Source organism: Hippichthys cyanospilos, chromosome 15 (assembly GCF_059441005.1).
Source record: "Hippichthys cyanospilos isolate Australia breed blue-spotted pipefish chromosome 15, RoL_Hcya_1.0, whole genome shotgun sequence".
Taxonomy (NCBI): Eukaryota; Metazoa; Chordata; class Actinopteri; order Syngnathiformes; family Syngnathidae; genus Hippichthys; species Hippichthys cyanospilos.
In genome coordinates this window covers 9938340-9959392 of record NC_142383.1, presented here as the reverse complement: position 1 = coordinate 9959392, position 21053 = coordinate 9938340, and the positions used below count along the sequence as shown (strand labels likewise).

General features: G+C 39.0%; 2 protein-coding genes across 2 annotated transcripts; one reads left to right on the top strand and one right to left on the bottom strand.

Annotated features, from left to right (window-relative positions):
- Window positions 1-9674: 9674 nt before the first annotated feature.
- On the bottom strand, window positions 9675-19346 carry pigo (phosphatidylinositol glycan anchor biosynthesis, class O). The gene is made up of 11 exons (XM_088435858.1): window positions 19171-19346; window positions 17040-17518; window positions 16483-16626; window positions 16251-16374; window positions 15850-16009; window positions 14711-14890; window positions 13039-14626; window positions 12757-12960; window positions 11939-12123; window positions 11236-11306; window positions 9675-10959 (listed from the first exon to the last, which is right to left on the bottom strand). Exons 2-11 carry the CDS (start codon window positions 17515-17517, stop codon window positions 10830-10832), a joined length of 3264 nt encoding a protein of 1087 aa, XP_088291984.1. The 5' UTR covers window position 17518; window positions 19171-19346; the 3' UTR covers window positions 9675-10829.
- A 327-nt stretch (window positions 19347-19673) lies between these two features.
- Window positions 19674-20970, top strand: nsmce2 (NSE2 SUMO ligase component of SMC5/6 complex). The gene has a single exon (XM_088435358.1). It carries the CDS (start codon window positions 19855-19857, stop codon window positions 20533-20535), a length of 681 nt encoding a protein of 226 aa, XP_088291484.1. The 5' UTR covers window positions 19674-19854; the 3' UTR covers window positions 20536-20970.
- Window positions 20971-21053: the final 83 nt, after the last annotated feature.

The following is a 21053-nucleotide window of genomic DNA, read 5'->3' as shown; positions in this document are numbered from 1 at the left end:
GGTTTTAGATGAAGCTGTAAGCCGTATAATACGCAGTAAAAAATAAGTTTATTATGCTTTTTCTTTTGATCATGTTAAAAAAGATACAGGTTTAGGTATACTTAGATTGAGAAGTACTGAGCTAAGTCAAAAAATAAAGCACAAGCTCATGAGCTCTAATATAAAAGCTATACTGAAAAACAGAAACTAAAATATTTGTCAACTTTATAGGTGTTCTCTTAAGCACTTATATAAAATCACATTGAATATCAAAATACTTTATTGGGGGTGAAATCTTTCCACCGTATCGATGAAGCAAAATTCAAAACAAAGATCACATTAAACTGTAAATTGACTATTTATTATGCTGTACTTCTAAAAGTGCCTTTTTTTTTACGTGTTACTTTTTTTATTGTCGGAACATGCCATTTCTATGGTAACTGTTCTTCCAGTGTAAAAACAATCTCAGGTTTAATTATTTAATTTCTGTAATCAAAACAAATCAAACACTTAATTCAAGTAAGAACTTATTCTGTCAATATCTAATATAATTCAGTACTAACACAAGCAAGTGAAACACAAAAGCCTTTTTACATTCATTGCATAGAATTCACATAAAAGTCCTGAATTCAAACAATAAACATGCATCAAGACCAACCCATAATTGGAAAGTCATGTTCGTGTGACATATTTTTGAAAGATACGCAATGCTGTAATGGAAGGAGGAAAATCAAGAAAAGCAATAACTTTAATCCATTATTAGTCTCACTGACCGGAAATTAACTCTTGTATATGGAGCAGATGATGCTTTCAACTAGCTATACAGATAGGTCGAGCAGCACATTGTGATGGTGTATTTTCAGAACATTATCCAGCCCTCGCTATCCGTCTGACCTCAGGTCAGCGCCGTGCATGATAGTACACAATCATAAATTTGATTGGACCCCGGGTGTCACCAACATGGCCCTCGCAGGCACCAGGGTCCCCCCTGGGATCTTATGAGTAGCCAGCAAGACTGTTCTAGAAATAGCTCACTGCTGATGAGCCATTCTGATGATCTCAGAATGTTGTACAAGTGATCATTTGAGGGGGAAAAAACAAACCAAAAACTTGTAAACAAATGCAGATATTTATAGAAATGATGAAATGTTGCACGTCGATGGTCATAATCTGTGTTTTTTGTTGACTTTGATTTGATTAGATTTTGTTTTTTTGTGATGTTTTCCTTATTTTAACCATATTAAGATGTACTGATAGATGTATATTTTTAAACTTATGAAAATATGCAACGCTTTACTTTATTTTTTTTCTCACATTTTAAAATAGGTTCAACCATAAAACAGCCTTTGATAACAAAACGATGACTTATATTGTTAGCTGTGTGAAGGTGAGTGTGGGTGTTTTAATGTGTGCTCTGTGATTGATACAAAGAACACTGGCAACCAACCCTGAGTGTACGCTGTCTCTTGCCATATTCAGCCATGATAGGCTCCAGCTCACCTCCGACCCTTAAGTGTTACAGGAAATGGCTGACTGAATCATGTGACGTCTGGAGCATTTAACACTTGTGATTTTAGTGAGTAATAGAAATGCTTTAGATGAAAAATGTAACCCACATAATTAACATGAGTAGACTTTGACTCCTATGCTCAAAATATTAAGATTCAACACAGAAGAGTAGAAACTGTGGCATCAAAAAGAATATTAACATTTATCTTGAATTTGCTGAGGACCTACAGTACCTCAACTCTTTTTTTTGTTTTTGTTTTTCATTTCTTTTATTAATAATGCTGTGTCAAATCAAACATTATGCCACTGTGTGTTTCGTCTTGCGGTGGTTTTCATTCATTTATTCATTTGAATGTTTTTACAATTATTGTTAATATTGTACTGTATATATACAATGTCTTAAACATTAGCTACTAAAGAAGGAGGCCATAACTTCAAGCTAAACTGTAATAAAGACTTTCAGGTGAAAACTGCCATAAAAAATGCCATAATTATGTATACTAAAAATGAAATTAACTGTATTTATTTTAGCATGAAGTCATTAGCATGAAGTCACATAGATACAAATGATGGTAAAGGTGTGGTTTCTTCAATGGACTTTGATTTTGGACTTTCACTTATATAGCGCTTTTCAAATGTGTGTTTCAGTAAAAGGTGTTCAACTATGGAATAATTATGAGAAAGAATCGAAAAAGGTCTGATTCTCTTAGAAGATGTTAAAAAAAATATAATGATAGAATGACATTTTCGATGATAAAAATAAGCTTAATATTGACACAATTTCATTTTTAATCAACCAGCAAGGTGCCTCTTCATATCAAAATGTGATGCTATTTGAGCAAGAAAGGCATACTTGGCTTGCATGCATAATTAATTAAGTCACTGCTAGATGAAAGATAAACACAGTGCACAGTTGTGCAGAACAAGAGGCGGAAAAAACATCTCCCTTTGGCCAGGGTCTAATGTGCAAGGAAATGGTCTGCCACTTATCACAAATGCACCGTTATGGATGTCTTGTTTTGTTGGGTGAAGACACTCTGACATGTGATTAGACGTCAAAAGGATTAGAGGGTTCGTTTATAAATAGGGCGGCACATTTACAAGAGGAAGGTTTAATGTAATTATAAATGACTTACCCACATTGTCCGTCGATGTAGATTCTCTTTTCTGGCTTCGCCTAATCATTGGACAGCTCTGTAGGAGGCATCAAAGCAATACAAATTACACACAATCACACTTGATTCATTTGTTGGTAAATAAAGGTTACAGACCTGAACAATGTCAGTTAATGTATTAACTGACTAATTATTAACTGACTAATGTACAGTTAATGGATTTTGTGTTTTTATGATTTCTTAAGGAAAAACGTACAATGAAACAATAAAAACGTAAAATGCCGAAAGCGTTGAAGAAATCGGAGCACGGAAAATCGTGCGCTGCAATTTCATCGATCCTGATTCAAAATTGCTGATGGTCATTTCAAACGAGAACAGTTTCTCTTTGTGGAATTGCACAATGGAAGACATTGCGATTCATTGGAGAGATGCCATGGCCAGCCAGTGAAAATAGTTTGAATGGAATTAACCTTGCTAATATTTTTTACAGTCACAAAAACTTTCATGGAGGCACCTGAAGGCCTAAAGTGTTTGTGTGTTTCTTTCGAGGCTAAAGTATTACATTTCTTCAGAAAGATTAAAATTATATGTGAGAGATTGGTAGTGTGTGTGCCTCCTCTTTTTTCAAGCTATGGCTTTTCAACCTTGATGATGACTGCCAACCACACACAAGTTTTTAACACTGTCTGTTCTCTACAAAGTTGGTACATTTTTGTCCTCGAATGGTGATTCTTTTTTTAGGTTTATGCAGACCACTGGAGGGACTGTATAACTTGAAGGAATGAGGAATCATGAGAACAATATAGTCAAATGGAAAAAAAACAAAAAAAAAAAAACATGATCGTTTCCTGTTTTGACCGGGAAGGAAAAGTAGGTGAGCAGAAGAAAGATGTTAAACGACGTGAGATGTTAATCCGATCAATTCAACTTAAAAAAAAAAAAACTTTGATAAAGGTTGAGTGATATGCATTCTTTGTAAGAAGGGGCTTGCTTACCACAGAAGCAGCTCAAATTAAGCTTACTACATAAATGCAAAGCACCCAGCTGCAACCACGTACAAGTACAGCTAATGATAGTAATGATGTTAATGATGTAAGCCATAGTTTATTGCCAAACTAAACACTAGCAAGTCTGCAATTGGTGCCAGATGACAAAACAGCATACTTTTTTATGATGGTTCAAACTCAAGGTTGCAGCCAGAATTTGTGACTAGTCTCAAATATAGCAGAAAGTAAATGGTTACAGCTGCATGTCAAAAGAAATAACTGGAGACACATTTTTTTGTTTTTGCGTGTAAATATTTTGACCTGCCACAATAACAGTTTATTTAAAATAAAATTAAATCTCTGGTTGAATGTTTTTCTCTGAAATATTTAAGTGAGATAAACAGATGAATTACATCAGTAAAAAAATAAATACCGCTTGCAATTAATCTTTTTTTTAACCGCTAATAACTAAAAACTGTATCTTTTAAAACTTAAAAATGCAGTTACAGTAATATTTCTCTTTCATGAGATGAAAGTGAAATATTACATTCCTTCACCCGTAAATGTCCTTCCTCTCTTGGCTTTTTTTAAACTCCCTAACTGTATTGATCGCCATTCCATCTACAAGTGAGTGGCTGAGGTGAGAGAACCTCCAGCATATTGTTTTGCACTCTCATGCTCCTATGTTGTCTGTTGGCAGCGCTCAGCTCGGGCAGAAGCAACGACAACAACAACATAAATGTGATGGAGCGCTTTCGGCCATGTTGTCTCCATTCCTCCTTCAATGAATGTTTACATGTCTCTTGAGTGCACGTGAGACAAACGCCAATAGCAGTCCCATGGCTCCTCATGAGAACATAATGTAAAGGAAGCAGTCAGGAAAAAATAGTGTTTTTTTTTTTTTTAAGCCACCTGTAATTTACTGAAAAAGCCACAGGACAAAACAAGAATGATGGGTCAGCTATCTGGCGAAGGCTGTTGGCCATTTTTTTTCATCTGTGTATTTTGCAAAGCAGTCATTCTCAATTTTTTTTACAGCATGTTCCACCTAAAAAAAATACAAAAACCCTGAACACCATAGCTGCAACAGTGTTATATTATTGTTACAGAGTTTTCAAATGTAAGCTCCTTGAGGAAAGTGATTCCAAAATACATTTTGAGAAGGCATTACTATCTCTTAGGGACAATTGCAATTCTTCAGAAGCCTTGGGTGTGTGATACATTAGTGAGCAGAGGTTGAAGATGGCTGTTTGGAGGCTTGTAGGGTGGGAGGAAGTCAAAGAGCTCACCAGATTGCACAATGATCCATTAGCTTAATGTGTTCTTCTTCCATGCCGTGGCAAATCCCCAGCAATGCCCTGATGACTGCTCTGCCTTGTCCGCTTCCCCTTTTTGCCTCTTTGCCATGTTTTAAGATAGAAAACAGAGGATATCGCACAATATTCTGCTGGTGGAGCCTCGTTCATATGTGCTCGTAATAGGATAAGTTTCTTTCTGTCAAGAGTAATCAATAAGAGAGACAGGAGACAAAGAACACAAGCTGAGTGAAAACATCCTTTACAAAGGGAGCACAGCCTTGGCGTACACCAGGCATGGGCCGACAACCGGCTTGATGTTTATCGTGGTTGACGTTTACGATGGTGTCAAGGCTTCAATAACTAATAATACAGTCTAAATCCTATAATGAGTGCTTTTTTTTGATGTAACAAAGAGGGTGTTTAAACAGAGCAGAATATGATTAGCTCCTTGCAGAGTTGACTAACAAGCCGCCACTTTGAAAATAATTGAATGACTTTTTTTTTTAACCTTCTTGAAATGCAAGGGGGCGAAGGACTAAAGCAGCATGCTGAAAGACATGACACATTTGCGTGTCTAAAAAATATAAATACGCAGAATTTTGATGGTCTGGGAGATGACTAGACAAAACTTTGCCTATCGAATGATGGTCGTCGACTTCTGGGAGATGATTGGACGAAGCTCTGCCAATCAAATTCAACACTTAGCACATCCTCTGAGCCCTTTTTAGCTCTTACGGGATGGCTCTCAAAAGAGTGGTTAGCATGTCGGTGTGAAGTTTGCATGTTCTCCCCATGCCCACGTGGTTTTGCCATTAAATCGTCTCTACTGTGACACTGTAGCAATTGACTCATTTCTCAGCAGCAAATTGAAAATAAGGTAGTAGACAATACAAAAAATTACAAGATGACTGTGCCAAAATGTTTTTGTCAACATTAAAAGTGCTGTAACTAATTCAATTTTTGAGCTAGCTTCATATATTAGACTTAAAATGAATTTAATATAGAACTGAAATACAGGCTTATCAACATCCCAATTTACATGTTCGATGGCAGAAGCCTGGTTTTGTGAAAACACATCACATTTTTTTACTTGTTCTAAACATGGTACACATTTCTTAATTCACCAAATATTCGATACTTTGTTTAAAAAGCTAGTGTGTTCATTGGGGAAAAAATAGTGCTGTCATTTTCATACCATGGTATTTTTGCTGAAGTTTATCATAACGTCAGAATCAGACATTGGCCAACGCCTATAGGTTACACCAACCCGTTCTGAAGGGCGCCTCACTATGTGTTTCTCCAAATACCTGCAAGACACTGTCTCATACAATCAACATCCCCAAAAAAGTTACCACACCATGGTTAAATAATGATGAAAAAAAACATGGGTTGTATGTGTCTAAATGATATAATTTGTATATGTTTATATTGGTTCCTCACATCATTATTGCCTCAGGATTCATGTTTTTTCCATCAGTATAACAAGAACACAAAAATGGCTGAGTTGGTTTAGGCTGAAGTGTATCCTCATACACTCATACTTACAACAGTTGTGACTGCAAAGGACATCTGGCACATCTCCAGCAACATATGTCTCACAGCTGTCAGTGTGGCTGAGAGTTCCACAATTCCCTCCTATATGCGATAAATATGTAAACAAGGGACACGAGGGATAAAAATCACATTTTACAGGTTAGAATTGATATCATGCATTCCAGTAATGTTGGGATCCGTGACCTGCTGTTTGTAACTTGCAATCCAGTAATCCTCAATGTTACTAAATTGCTTTTTAAAGAAACTGTGGCCAATTGTGCAGTGACAAGTGCGAACTGTGAAAACACAGTACCCCCAGTGAGGATCATTTTTACCAAGTAGGTGAATAGAACATTAATCTTTCTTGAGTGGTATTGCTTACGCCAGGAGTGTCCTAACTTGGTCCTCGAGGTCTGCTGTCCTGCATGTTTTCCAGGTTTCTTTCTTCAACACGCTTGTTACAAATGACCAGGATCGTTATCAGGCTTCTGCTGAGCGTGCCAAGGAGCTGATCATTTGAATCGGGTGTGTCAGGGAAAGAAGCATAGAAAACATGCTGGAAATTAATTGAGGACTGGGATTGGACACCCCTGGTTTAAAAGAGAATTTTTGGCCAGGCTAGATTATCAATGAAAAGGCGGGAAACTCTCTTGGGGTAGAGTGTTAATTATCAACACTGTTGGGTAACACTGTAGAGAACTAAGAATTTACTTGTTTAATTTCACACGATGGCAGGCACCCAAGGACACCCAATTCACACAGCCCTAGATAAGAACGACAAGAGCAAGTTATATTTTTTGAGATACTCTTCCAGACTTAGTGTTGAAATAAGATGGAAGTGATGTGTGGGGGAGACGAATGGAAGATGGGTCTGGAGCAAATTGGGCACAGGTGGAATTGCTACATGCCATTAGCTTAGATAAAAGTACTATTGACACAGTTGAGCAATATTTGGAAATGTTTTGTTTTTTTTCTCCCACATATGGTATTGAAGGTGACAATGTGTCAGGTTTGTATTTATTTATTAATTCCAAAGTGTGTGGCTGTATAGTTTAGTCATCTAAGTCTAGGTTTTCATATACATAGGGCTACATGTACTGGCACTTGCATGAAAAGTATATTTTTCTTTTCAAATGGGTTGGAGTTATGATTATTAGTTGGAAGAAAAAGCAACTTAATGCTAAATTGTCTAAGTGACTTCTTTGAAAAATGTGATTAGCCTTTATTGTTTTAAGTTTTACACAAATATGCATAGTCATTAGTGATCCAATTTTCCAGCAAACTAGCCAGAAGTATAACAGATGGATGTTAAACAATCTCGCCTCTGTTGTTGAATAAAATATGCCAAAAGCTACCACCAAGAATATAGTTCCAAGGTTTAACCCTTGTGGCATTATGTTAGAAATGATGGAAATTCCTGTGATGTTTTTTTGTATCATAAAAAAAAAAAATCAATGGGAAAAAGCCCCACTAGGGAGCTGAAATTTCCAGATGATTAAAACATGTAAAATTTAATATGATTTATTACATGGATTTCCTGCGATTTTTGCAACATTCCGTTGAGCAGGGGTCAAACTATGTTAGCAAACAGAAAAATCTTCATTGACTTGTGTTTCACCTCAAGACAGTAGGTGGTAGTAGAGACCAGTTAATGGCCATGTCTTAAAAGTGTCATCACATCAGACTACAAAGACAGATGCCACTGAACAATTTTCAGTGGTTGAAGGAAAAAAAATGTGTATAGTTTGCAAAGGGAAGTAAGTACTTATTAGTTCACAAAATGACTGTCTTTGAATACTTGTGGAATAAAGAAATCGTGTGTTTTTGTTGCTCCCTTATCCTTGATAAGGAGGCATCTGGAGTGTGCATGTGCAAAGTGTGCTCCTTGGAATTATAGGAGACGCCAAGCAGAAAAGTGTTCTATGAGAAGCTGAAGGAACAGCTGGGGCTGGTTTAAAGGATTACCCTCCAAATAAGCCTTGGGTGTTCAAACTTGCTTTCTCTCTCTGAGAGTTGCATACAGAAATACAGAAGAATAAAGACCCGTTTTGGTATTTCTCAACTTTAATATGCTCCTGTTCTCTCATAGCTCTCTTTTGAAGTGATAAGTAGGACTGATACTATAAAATCTTTTTGAAATCAATTTCGTAGTCCATCAAAAATTCAAGTAATCAATTGATTTTATGTTAAGTAGAAATAACCATTCATTGCATTTCTTTTCTGTACATGAGTTTTTTAGACGAGTTTTTTTCTTCAAAAATACATCATTCTTTCTATATGTATATTAGATGTGTAATAAGGCCCATGAGTTATTTAAATACAATGTTTCAAATATATTCAACGAGTAAACCAAAGAGTAGAGCTGCTTGGAAGCTATTGTGTGGTCAATAACTTTCTGTTCTTCGTGATGAGCAGACATTTCGTGCTTGGCGGCTCCTTATTGGTTAAAAGTTGAAAACCTAAAATCAAGCAAGTACAGATTTCTTTCAGAGACAGGTTATATTCTCAAATAATAAAGCCCTGGTGCTTTTGGCGGTGGTGCATTTTCATGTGCTTTGATGAAAACCCTCTAACGACAAACCAATTAATGTTTTTAAACTCACAAATCAAATCAGCTATCCGGCCGCTAGGTGGTGCTGAAAGACATGTCAAAATGGTCTTTGCATACTGACCTGCTACGTAATATTGGATTTGTCATGATTTTGGAACGGCTTGTGCATCACATGAGACGTATGAGAAGTAATCTCGATCCCTAGTAGGCAGAATTCAGACAGCTCGCTGCATTTGCATTATCATTTTTTTTTCTTTTCAGTTGCAACTGGCAAGACAAAATATTTTATTCAAAAATCCATTTCAATGGGTTCAACAGTGAATGAGTTAAACTATGATATAAGCGAAAGTTTGGCTAGCCTTTAACAAGCTTCTCACAATAATTGGTAGGAATTTTGGCTGCTGTCATACATTTTGATGACAATTTCTCAAGTAAAAATCCCATTTAAAGTATGAATTAAATGGAAGTGAAGAGAACATTTCAGACAACCTATGCGTCACTAATGTGCATAAGTGAGACATGGAAATTGGAAATGTGGAAGTCCCCTGTGAATAATGAATGAAGCACACTGACTGATGGGTCATAAAATCTTCCATCATCTTCTCCGATCAATAAACCTGTTCTTTTTTCAAGCACCTTTCAAATATAAATAGTTAGCAGTACATAAAGTACAAGTTGACATTCAACATCATTCAGCATGAACAAAACTTGTAAAAGATTTATTTATTCATTTTAAGACACTCATTTTAGTTCATATGTTATGTATTTTACTCAAAACATGAGCAAATAAGACAATAAGCAAACTGATTAAATTATCATCTGGGGTGACAAATCACCACAGCAAGCACTATTAAAAAAAAAAAAAAAAAAAAAAGTACATTCCTGTATTGACTGGCTTGAGGAATGCAGTATTTAACCTGAGCTCAACATGCCTTCAATATTGTGCATTAGCTTAATGAACCTTGAGCAGCACATACCACATGGTAACCTTCACAATTGACAAGACATTTTTTTAGAAAATTCATTGACAGTACAAAAGAAAAGACATTCATTGACGATGTTATTAAGAGCTGTGTTTAATTAGAACTTACAGTTAATGCATATACTTAATCTAAAATTTGTCAAATGTGTGATTAGTAATTTAGTTTTTAACGATGAACAGAATATTTGAAAATTAATAGTCTTGTAAATCGGGAGCTCACCTAAATAAAGTCTTTCCCACATCCTTTTCAGAAAAGTTGGCAGTGATCTGACACTTTAGTCGTTTCATGTATGTACTCAGATATACATGCAAACACACACACACACACACACACACACACGCAAATGAGTGTTTATGATGACCTCAAAAGAAGACAGCCTGTTTTGTTTTAATCCCCCCAGAAACTAACAAACCAAAAAACACACAAGAAAAAAAACTTGTGGCTCACAAACAGCACATCCCATGTGCGTAGTAATGGCTCAAAAATTGTACAAGACCCAGAAAGGTGCATATATCTTCATTCCACTTCTCGCAGGGCCATTTATAAGAATTTTTAACTTCAAGTTAGCAACTCTGTTGCATATTTGTGTAGATCTGTTATGAAGTGCAGATATGATACAGTAGTCAACCAGTGAGGCAACAGTGACAGGTATGGATTACTAGAAATTGTTATTTGACTGATTACTTCACAATGAAGCACAAGTGCAGCTCTTCTCAGGCCTTATTAAATGCAGATTTAAAAAAAAAAGGCAAACTTAACATCTTAGCCTGCGATTGAAGTTTTGGAACTGTCTGTGATTGGGGCGTCATCAACCTCCTTGTCCATTCCTTTAATGACACAGTGTGCTCTAGTGGGCTGCACTGGTAAAGCAGTCGCTACCTGGGCACATCAGGGATGAGTCTCTTGAACCAATGTCCAACAGCCACGTCAACTCTCAGCACTAATGAAACACCAAGCAGCAAACACACGCAGCTCACCAGAAACCCTGAGGCCTCAAACATGAACCTGAAAGAAAAGAGAGAAAAAAAAAGAGAACATAATGCCTAGTGGAAGTATTGGCCTAGGGAGACAGCACTTAGTTTGAATTTTCTTGATTCGGGTATCTGTAACTACCAACGTATCTATTACAGTGGTCCATTACTGCAAGGTGAACCTGCATGCTCTAATGTGTGCACAGTGGAAACCTGTGTAAGTGCCAGGCATTTCAACTGAGTCCATATCCCGAAAAGCCTTTAAAACCAGCCAGTCTGTGTGAGCGGGAAATTGTAGTCAGGCACTTACTTGGGTGCGAAAACACACCACACCATTAGGTGTCTCCTGAGGATAGCAGCTGCACATACAGAAGCAAAGACCTGGGAAGCAAGGAAAACACAAACTTACAGAATAGCCAGACTGGCAAAACAGAGGGCAATTATCTGCCGAGGCCCGACATTTTTTTTTGACACACATGAAGGTTTTGCATAGAAAATGTCTGACTTGAGTAAAAAGTTTTTACAATGTTTCACTTCAGTATTTTATGTGTAGTGCGTGTATGTATGTATATATTCACATACATATGCTTATTAGCGTAAGTATACACAAATTGGAAAATATATTTGAGGAATCTTGCTGTTAAGACAGGTAACCTACATAAGCAACTTCAGTTCACAATCATGACAATTTTGCTCTCATTTTCACATTGACATGTTCACATGTTGACAAACTGAAGATTAAATCACATACATTTCATCTAAATTATTTATTAATTTTGTGCTGGCCTGGTCATCAGTGACCTGGTCACAGTAACATTGTGGCCACTGGACCGCTGTTTATGTAAAGCCCTGCCTTGGGTCATGCATATCCAGTGTGAGCTTTAACTGTAATGCTGCCAAGAAGCTAGAATGTCACTTACATACCTCGTTCAAGGCCAAACACTCATTATTTATCACAATACTGTACACACCCACACAAAACTATTTTGTTATCTGGACAAGTAAGAAGTTACCTGCACTCCTAGAATAAAAAGGTAGCGTGTTGAGAGCTGGAGGAGAGCTGAGCTAAAAAGTAGCGGCTTCTCTCTCAGTCTCATCTCCATTACGGCGTCCTCTCCTCCTTCAGTGCTGGATTTTCCTGCTTTGCTTCCACGAACCTCACATACTAATGGCCAAAACAGCAGCAGTGGACATCCCACTGGGGACAACAAGATGCCAATACTACACTGTTCAAAGTTCACATGTAAAAAACAAAAACAAAAAACAAGGAAGACCAGATATTAAATGTTTTCCAACACCTACACTGACAATCTCCACCAGATAAGAAACTGCAGATGCAAATATGTAACAGGTTATATGTAGTATATTATGAATTTCACCAAAAACCTTTCTGTCAGGATTAACAATCATTTTTCTTCTTTATCATTTATCCCTATATTAATTTGTGACGTGAGTTGATGTGCATGTTGAGATGAACGTGCCACTGCCGGTGGGTAGTCCTTTATACAGATATTGCATAGTTTTGGGCTTGTTTTGTAGTTGCAAGGTGACATTTTGTATACGTCCTCTGTACAAGGACAAAGTTCATATTGCTAATGTCGATTAGCGTGCCATTGTAGATTTTGGGCCCAAAAAAACTTTGTCATTAACAATGGGATTGCTAAATAAGTACCTCTTTGAAAAGGATCACTTAAAATAATGGGTGATAATTCATTTACTGTATGTATTGCAATACATAAGAAAAGTCAGGTGACTGCAATTCATATCCTTTTGCAATTTGTTTCTTAGTCAACGCTAAGAAAAATCGAGCATACATTTTTTTCTGACAAACCTGCAAACAGGATGTACGAAGCAAAGGTGTTGAGGGTAACCAGTGAGGCCGGCAGTAAGGTGCCTGTGTGCCCATCTGGGAATCCCACAAAGGCTGCTCCCCATTGAATGGAAAGGAATGTGGGCAGGTGACCTGTTGCGTGGAAGAACTGGGTGGCAGCCAGCGACCACAGCACAACAGGGGTCCAGGGCACATTGAAGCCACCTGAGGAAAAACGTACAAGACAGTGTCATATTTGATGATACAAAAAAGGCAAACGAGAAGAAAACATTCTCAACCCACCAGAACATAATCCCTGCAGGTCACAGAGGTTTGTGGAGGAGGCATGAATGTGTAGCAGAGCCCCCATTTCAAACAGCAGCAGGAGAAAAGACAGAGCCATGCCCTCCGGGTGCAGCTGCAGCAGACCCAATCCCATCAGCCCACAGAAGAGAAGCAATGGTGCAGAGTAGACTGTTCCTAGGCCGTAGGCCTCCACAGCAGGTCTGTTGTCCATCTCCCTTTTCTCTCCGTCATCGAGTGAGCGCCGCATGCGCTGGTAGATTTGCGGGATGAGGTGATGAAGCTCGGCTTGGGGGCTAATGCCAGTGCTGGCTCTGTACCGTGGCGGTGGCATGGATAAATTCTTAGTCAAACTTGCAGGCCTGGTCTTGACAAATACAGTTAATGGATCAAGCCAGATCAAGGTCACGCCTAGACCCAGGAGACAATAAGCAGCCCTGGGGATGGCCAGCTGGGCTAGTTTAATAAGCTCAGCCAAATTCTTGAAACTGTCCTCTGGTGAGGCACTGACAGCCCAGTGGAGGGCCAGACAAACTGAGAGCAAGGGAAGAATCCAGCGGGCTGTGAACACCGTCCCACCTGAGGAGTTTAGGTTCCCGTAGTGACGGAGACATTTTCTCAACAGATACATCCACACGATTAGGGCGCAAACGGAGAGGACGTAGAAAATGTTCTTCAGTTGATTGTCCTTCATTCGAACGAGGGAGGAAAGGAAAGGGGATGGCTGACATGGGTGCTGCTCCTCTCGACAGCCATGAAAGAAGAGGGAGAGGTACACACTTCCGACCAGGAGGGCGAAGAAGGCCAAGAGAGTGCTACTTTCTTTTCTCACTGTCGACGGGGGAGAAGCAGGTGCGGGGAGCAGCAAAGCGGGCTTTGAAGGATCTTGGATGGCAGGTAAAAGAAGGCCTTCCCAGTTGAGGCGGAGAGGAATACAGAAAGCCAGGGAGAGTATCAAGAAGCTTACTACCCGACCCTCATGTATCACATAGCTATCTGAGAGCATGGAGGCAAAGCGGAGTAGTATTATCACCAGAGGTGGAGATAGAAGATAAAACGGGGTCCTCCAGGTTGCATTCTTTGAGGCTTTAGCACCATTCTTAACCCCAGCGGGTGTCTTGGACTGATGCGCCCGGCGCAGGAAGAGGAGCTCAGAAGTGAAGGCAGTAGCAGCCATGCACCACGTTAACTCAATGTAACCCCCTGAGAGCAGCTGACCAGCAGCCACACAACCCCCAACCAACAGTGCCATGACAACAGCTGCCTTCAGACGGAAATTATTCTCTCTGACAAGCACAGTTGACATTTCAGACATGGTGAAACACATCAAGCAGGCAAGCGCCAAGATGATTAAACCGGCCACCATTTTAAGCAGATTGAAGCGTGCCCAGGTGGCTCGGCAGACGTCTTGGACAGAGGTGAGGTAGGCCTGCAGTGCGGCTGCCAGCTCAGGGGATGATGGGCGCCCCTCTCTGATAAATGCAAGGTACTCAGAGGAGATATTTTCAAACTGATCCTGAAGCAGAGCCAGAGTCTCAGGTGGAATATCTTTGGCCATATGAGAGTATGTCACCAGGAAACGGCTGACCTTCAGAAACAGAATTCTTATATTTTAGTATTGAAGACTTTATAATGTATGTTTTTACAACTTTCTCCACACTATGTACCAAACCTGTTTTACGTTGATCCATAGCGCCTCAAGCTGGCTGAGACCTGCAACTGCACCTTGTGTAGGCAGTGGAGGAAATAAAGGCAATAGGACCTGGCCCACACTGCTGTATGGAATTGGCACTCCCAGAAGTAGAGCCAGCGTGGGAACGAGGTTTATCTGGGGCACCACATCTGGTTCATCCTACAGGTCGAGATATAATACAGTTCCAATTGCATTGTGTGCATGTCACAGTGTAAATTTGTCAACACAATTATAAGTACGCTGTCCCTAAACAGTAAATGGATAATATAAAAAAAACAGCATTAAAATAACGGCGAAACATCCTGAAAAGCTCCTGATCAAGTTAATTGATTTATCTCGGTGTCGAATACAGCAGATGTCTGATTATCTCCCCGCTGATTGTCTTGAGGACATTATCTCTTTACTAATGAAACTAGCAGCTTTGCACAGTGTATATTTAGAGTAGGTGATGCTCCATTTAATAAGTAATTATGTAAATTAGTACTGCATTTTACCACTTTGTAAGGGATGCACTTTATTAACTGCAGACAGTGAAAAGACCGCCTACCATTAGTTCCCAGAGAGAAACAATGGAGATTCTCATGACGTCATCATAGATTAAACAAATCTGTTTACTTCACATTTTTTGGATATCGGGGCGAATAAAACAGTCAACAGATATTTTAAAGTGTCTGCATTATTCCTGAATATAAATGTAGACTTTTAAAATAAAATGGCTTTATTATTTTCGGTAGCCATCTTTTTCATTTTGTTTTAAAAATGCACGTTATTTATTATGTTCATAAAAAGTACATGTACTCTAGTTTCTTTAGTTTGTAGTATAGATGGTTCAAATCTTTCAATTTAAACACAACATTAAATAAAAAATTGTGAAAATAATTCAATATGGGTGATACAAAAAAAAATAATTGTGATTTATTTATTTTTTCGCTGCATCAGTCAGCTTCGGAGGCTCGTTATGCCACCGTCTAAAGAATAAACTCAAATAAAGACCGATTTATATTTTTCACCTGTCATGTTTCTAAATAAGAAATAGGAAACTTGGAAAACAAAACTAAAAACCTTCAGCATCAATCATAAACAGCATTTAGAGAAAAACAGTGATCATTTCTACAGACCTGCGACGGGGGTCCAGGAAAGAGTGGACCAGGACTGTAAAGAAAAATGGTCGCATCAGTCTCCTTCTGACTTTCTCCTCCATGATCGCCAGTGTCTGTCATCCCGTGATCGCCCATCACCACCAACAGAGTGTCATTCTGCATATGGTCCATCACAGACCTGCAAAAATGAATGGCAAGTGTGGAAAAAAAAACATCACAAAGCATACTTTTACTCATCATGTCTGTGCATATTTAAAGTGAAAAACAAATATATAGGTAACTTTTACAAAGGCTTCTTTTTTTTCCTTGCCTTTTCAAAATATCTCCAAATACACAAAAACAGGAATTCTTAACAAAAAATTAAAGTTGTAATGCAATATATGTTGTTGTGAAACAAGTATGTTTCACCAACTTCTGACCTGATAACTCCATCCATCTGGATGAGCTTGTCAGCCATCGCCGGGTGGTCAGGACCAAATCTGTGACCACAGTGGTCCACCCCGAGGAAATGAGCAACCAATACATCCCATTCGTCACCCGCCACTGTCAAAACCAACAAAAACACAGATGGAAAGATATCAAATATGTCACAACACAACAGAACTACAACTCCATACTAGGTATTTATTTTCATTTAAAAAGTAAACATACTAGTTGTATAGAGATGCTGGAGGATGTTATTGTCCACAGTGTGCAGGTCATGCACGTTAAAAGAAGAGAAAGCCATTGAACGGTAGAATTTCTTTGGGAAAAGACTCTCCCAAGTGTCGTCGCCCATGAATACCACTCGTTTACCTGTAAACAAGGATACAGGTTTAACGACTAAAAAACGTTCATGTGCCAAAAGCTGGTCAATACTTCCCCATCTATTATCTAGTACCATGGCACACATAGTAGTAGTAGGGTCAGGCAAAACTGTCCTTCCTGTGGGTGGCTGACTAAAGCACAATATAAGTAGGAACAGTTTTATGAGGGAGCCAACTTTCTTTCACAATTAGCAATATAAAAGGCTCCCCAGCTTTGTACTCAAGCTTTCTGGTATATAATAATAGTTCAGTGGAAATAATGCAGTCTTCTAGTAATCGTCATTAGCATAGAGAGCAATAAGGATAATAAAAAAATAATAATAATTAAAAAAAAATGAAAAAAGGATTACTTTCAATTCTATATCTATTAGATCCCATTCTGTGCATTCATACAATACTCACCCACTTGGCCAAATTGGCGAATGAGGTTGTCCTCCAAGATGGCACTAGAAGCAAAGTTATTACCAATATCCACAAAAGTGGGCAAAGATCCTGTCGTCAATCCCTTGATCCTCTGCATAGTGGTTGTGGGTGGATCAGCACGAAAGGGGTACAAGCGGCAATGGGCAGGTCTGGATGAGGTTGTCTCCTCAAACACACGCAGCTTGTTTTCAAAGGGCCGCGGAGATGTGTTGTTGGGGTCAAAACGAGCAAAGTCAAACTTCAAGGCATCAATGATGACTAGGACAGCCCTGCGGAAACGTGGCTGCACCCCACAAAAGTCTCTTGACTCTCCTCTAGGCTCCAATACGTCCCCGCAGGTGCTGGTACGATTCACCTCCAGCCGAACCAACAGGAATCCACCCACAAAGAGGTAAATTCCCACAAAATATACTGCACACACCCACAGGAGCAGGCATAGTACTGGCAGTCCATTCATCCTAAAACAACAACAGTTTTACATAAATTATGTGAACAGCAACATGTGTTTCTTCGCCTTGCCACATTGTCAATGTTTGTTTTCTAAATCTCATGAATGATTAATGATTGATTAATGAGACCTAGAAAAATAATAGCGCAATGTTTGATACCTTTTTCTTCAGGTTAAATTGTTTAAAATATTGGTGCTCCTGCATTAGTATTGCAGATCAATTCATATTCCTCCTTATTAGTGAGAATTTTTTTCATCATCAAATGGTCAAAAATGTAGTTTGAATAAAGATTGACATATGTTTTATGTAAGGTACTATGATGCACTTTATTTTTCTTCCAGTTTCATACTAACCTGTAACCTGTATATACCATGTAAAAAGTGAAGTGTTGAACTTAATTTTCTACTAGTTTATTTCTGTTAGATTCACTTTTAGTGATGTTCTGGATATTTTGGAGTAGGTGACAGGGATCCCTAAGACAAGGCGTGCAATATTGCAGCTATCCCTTAAAATGAAAACAATCTCATCCTCAGTTACTTTGATAGCGATTGGTCAGAAACGGACTATGAGGGAGAGATAGGTCATTTGCCAAACAGGATTCTAACCCTCAACCAACCACTTTATTAACCCATTTTTGACATTATGCAAAAATGGAGAATAAATGGCCTAACCCTCCCTGCAGTTTCTTCTCCACCACCTATTACTGTTGAAGAGCCAAGGTCCTACGATCACCAAAGGAACAAGTCCAAAGAACCTCTGAGGTCTTCTACCCGCAAGTGAGATGTAGTTAGAAAAACACAAAGGTCATCTAACTGCAAAAAGGGCCAAGTTGGGGAAACTCAGAGGCAAAGTGGGCCAAAATAAAGACAGTGTTCAAAGATATCAAAGAGCCAAAATGCTGTAAGCATTCCTGAATGCTAGTATACAGGCTAAAGGCTGAGTGTCAGTCAAGATACAGTATATTGGTTTTGATAATGACCACTGACCTGCTCAGAAACTTGTTCCAAATCGCATTCAAATAAAGAAACAACGTTAACATACTTTGAAAATTTTGATCATTCGCCTTTGCCTTGTTTCAGTCTTCATATTAGTGATGTGCTGCCAAGTCACATCCAAATAAAGAAACAATGTTAACATGTTTTGATCTTTAGTCTTTGCCTTGTTTCAGTCTTCATATTAGTGATGCAAGTCCCAGGTCTTGACCCAACGCTCTATTTCAGTGATTGCTGTGAGAATACCGAGCCATGTCGCCCTAATTGTGACTGGTCATCAAACAGACCTTTCATTTACTTAACTACAGCTTAAAACAATAAGTTATTGATTTTTTCAAAGGATTATTTTGGGGCTTAATTGGGATAAATATGATTCACTGTGCACACCGAACCGCAGGTGGTTTTGGTGCATTTAAAACTGTCTGTGATTAGATCAAAGCCTGCATCTGACTTGTGATTTCCTGGTTTACCTGAAGTCATTTCTCCTCAAAATATTAGTAGATCAAATTGGTGTGCAAGCCGGCGTGACTTTGGCCAGTCTGCTGACCACTTCAACAGTTTCCGAGAGGAGAGCCGGATAGGTGAGCTGAAGGCGACCTCCAGTCGATCACTGGCCTGGCCGTCGGAGGCTGGCTGACACAACCCTCGCCTCGCTCTTTACACACTGACCTTGCAGAAGTCAAATTTGCCTTGTCTTCGTTGGAGCAGGGGCAGACTTGATGGTTGTTGACTTGGCACAGGAGATTTCACGTGTCTCAGGTGCACACACTACGGCGCATGCTAACACCGAGCCCCCAAGGACTCTTGTCCGAACAGCCAAGACCATAGATAGAGGATAGGAACTTGTGAGCGCATGGAACCTTTGGCGGAAAATCCTTACGAACGTTTTGATGTGTAACACTAATAGTTAAATTAGTCCTGATTTTTGTCTTTCAGGTATCTCTCTGCTCAACTAAAGCCTCGCTGCATTATAATGGCTTTAAAAATAACATTATTTTCTGTAAACTGATTCACATTTTTATATTTTATTTTATTTTCAATTAATTATTATGTATGTTGATTTGAAAAGAACCCTGTTACTCACATCACTGGAGGAAATAAATCTCCAGAAAAAACATACTTTATGACGTCACACGCATTTTGTTTCCGGTCGCGCTATTACTGTCAGGAATTTGAAACCTCTGATTGTTGATAACCGGAAGCAGTAACGACTCTTGTCCTGACGAATCGCCCCTGCGCCGGGTGGTATTTGATCAGGAAAGATAAAGTACTTGCACTCGTTCATATTTAGCAACGTAAGTTTTCGTACGATAACGTGCTGCTAGCGTTGTAGGTGAAGAATCGTTTATTAGCATGTATCAAAGTCTGAGCGCGGTACACAGTGCAGTGTCCAGCCTGAAAGAATGTCAGGCCGATCTCGCTGCGGGAATGGACATAGTTACTTCCGTGGCCTTAGACCTGATCGAGGACCGCGAAGGAGAAGGGAACTCTGGCGTCAACGAAATGGAAGCCCTCATGTTGGAATGTGTCAAGCTTGACCAAGATATTGACTGCTTCGTTGACACTGTGCAACAAGCCACGGCAAATGTGACTGCACAGGAACAAGATGCTTTGTTTGCCATCTCCTCCAGAGTTAAGGAGAACTTCGCAGAAAAAACTTCCCAACTATCTGACGCAGATCGACAGGCTCACCGGAAAATAGTTGCGTTTAAGGAAAGCATCAAGAACTTTCGCAAGCAAGCCAGCCAAGTGTCAAGGAACATAGAGAACCTTGATGAGGACCTCGCTGTGACGACTCAAGTCAACTTCTCCTGCCCTCTCACCCTGGAGGAAATGGTCAACCCGGTGAAGAACAAGAAGTGTAACCATTACTATGACGAAAACCCCATCAAAATTCTCATTGAAACGAGACACAAACAGAACAAAAAGTGCCGCTGTCCCGTCGTGGGTTGTGGAAACAAAGACGTGAAAGAGTCCGACCTGGTTCCTGACCACACTTTGAAGAGACAGATCATCGACCAGAAAAGACAATAACAGCACATAGTCGTTCACACGTCTATTGGAAACGTTGATTACAAAGCTATTTGATCATAATTGGTCTTTTGCACATATAGTAATAGTATAATATTTAATGTAAATGCAATATGTAGAATTGTAAGATTCCTAGAAAATATCAATGATCTACCACGTAATCTATTTGCAGAACAGGCCCGCGGGCTACTCATGAGATCCTTGGGGGTTACCTGGTTTCTGTGGGCACCACATTGGTGACCCCTGCCTTAAAAATTTATTGGAACAAAAGTTGATACTATGTATAAACAAAAGTAATCTGATATGTTTTTAACTGTCTGTGCAACAAAATATAATAAATGAGGGGGTATTATGATATTGTTTTTGGTTAATATGAATCATAATAGACACTTGTTGGATATGAATCAAAAATGCCTTCAATAAAACGTCTGAGCTGAATTGTGTGATGTAAGCAAACCACCCTCAGGTAAAGTTGGGTCTGTTCTTGAGAAATGTATTACTTTATGACCGAGAATCACGTA

Excerpts from the sequence above, each read along its gene's own strand:
- pigo (XM_088435858.1), bottom strand. The coding sequence starts at position 17,517 with ATGAATGGACTGCCAGTACTATGCCTGCTCCTGTGGGTGTGTGCAGTA. Across the intron at positions 16,627-17,039 it reads TCGCCAATTTGGCCAAGTGG|GTAAACGAGTGGTATTCATG; the intron begins GTGAGTATTGTA and ends CCTTGTTTACAG. Across the intron at positions 11,307-11,938 it reads TTTTTATTCTAGGAGTGCAG|GTCTTTGCTTCTGTATGTGC; the intron begins GTAACTTCTTAC and ends CTTGCTTCCCAG.
- nsmce2 (XM_088435358.1), top strand. The coding sequence starts at position 19,855 with ATGTATCAAAGTCTGAGCGCGGTACACAGTGCAGTGTCCAGCCTGAAA.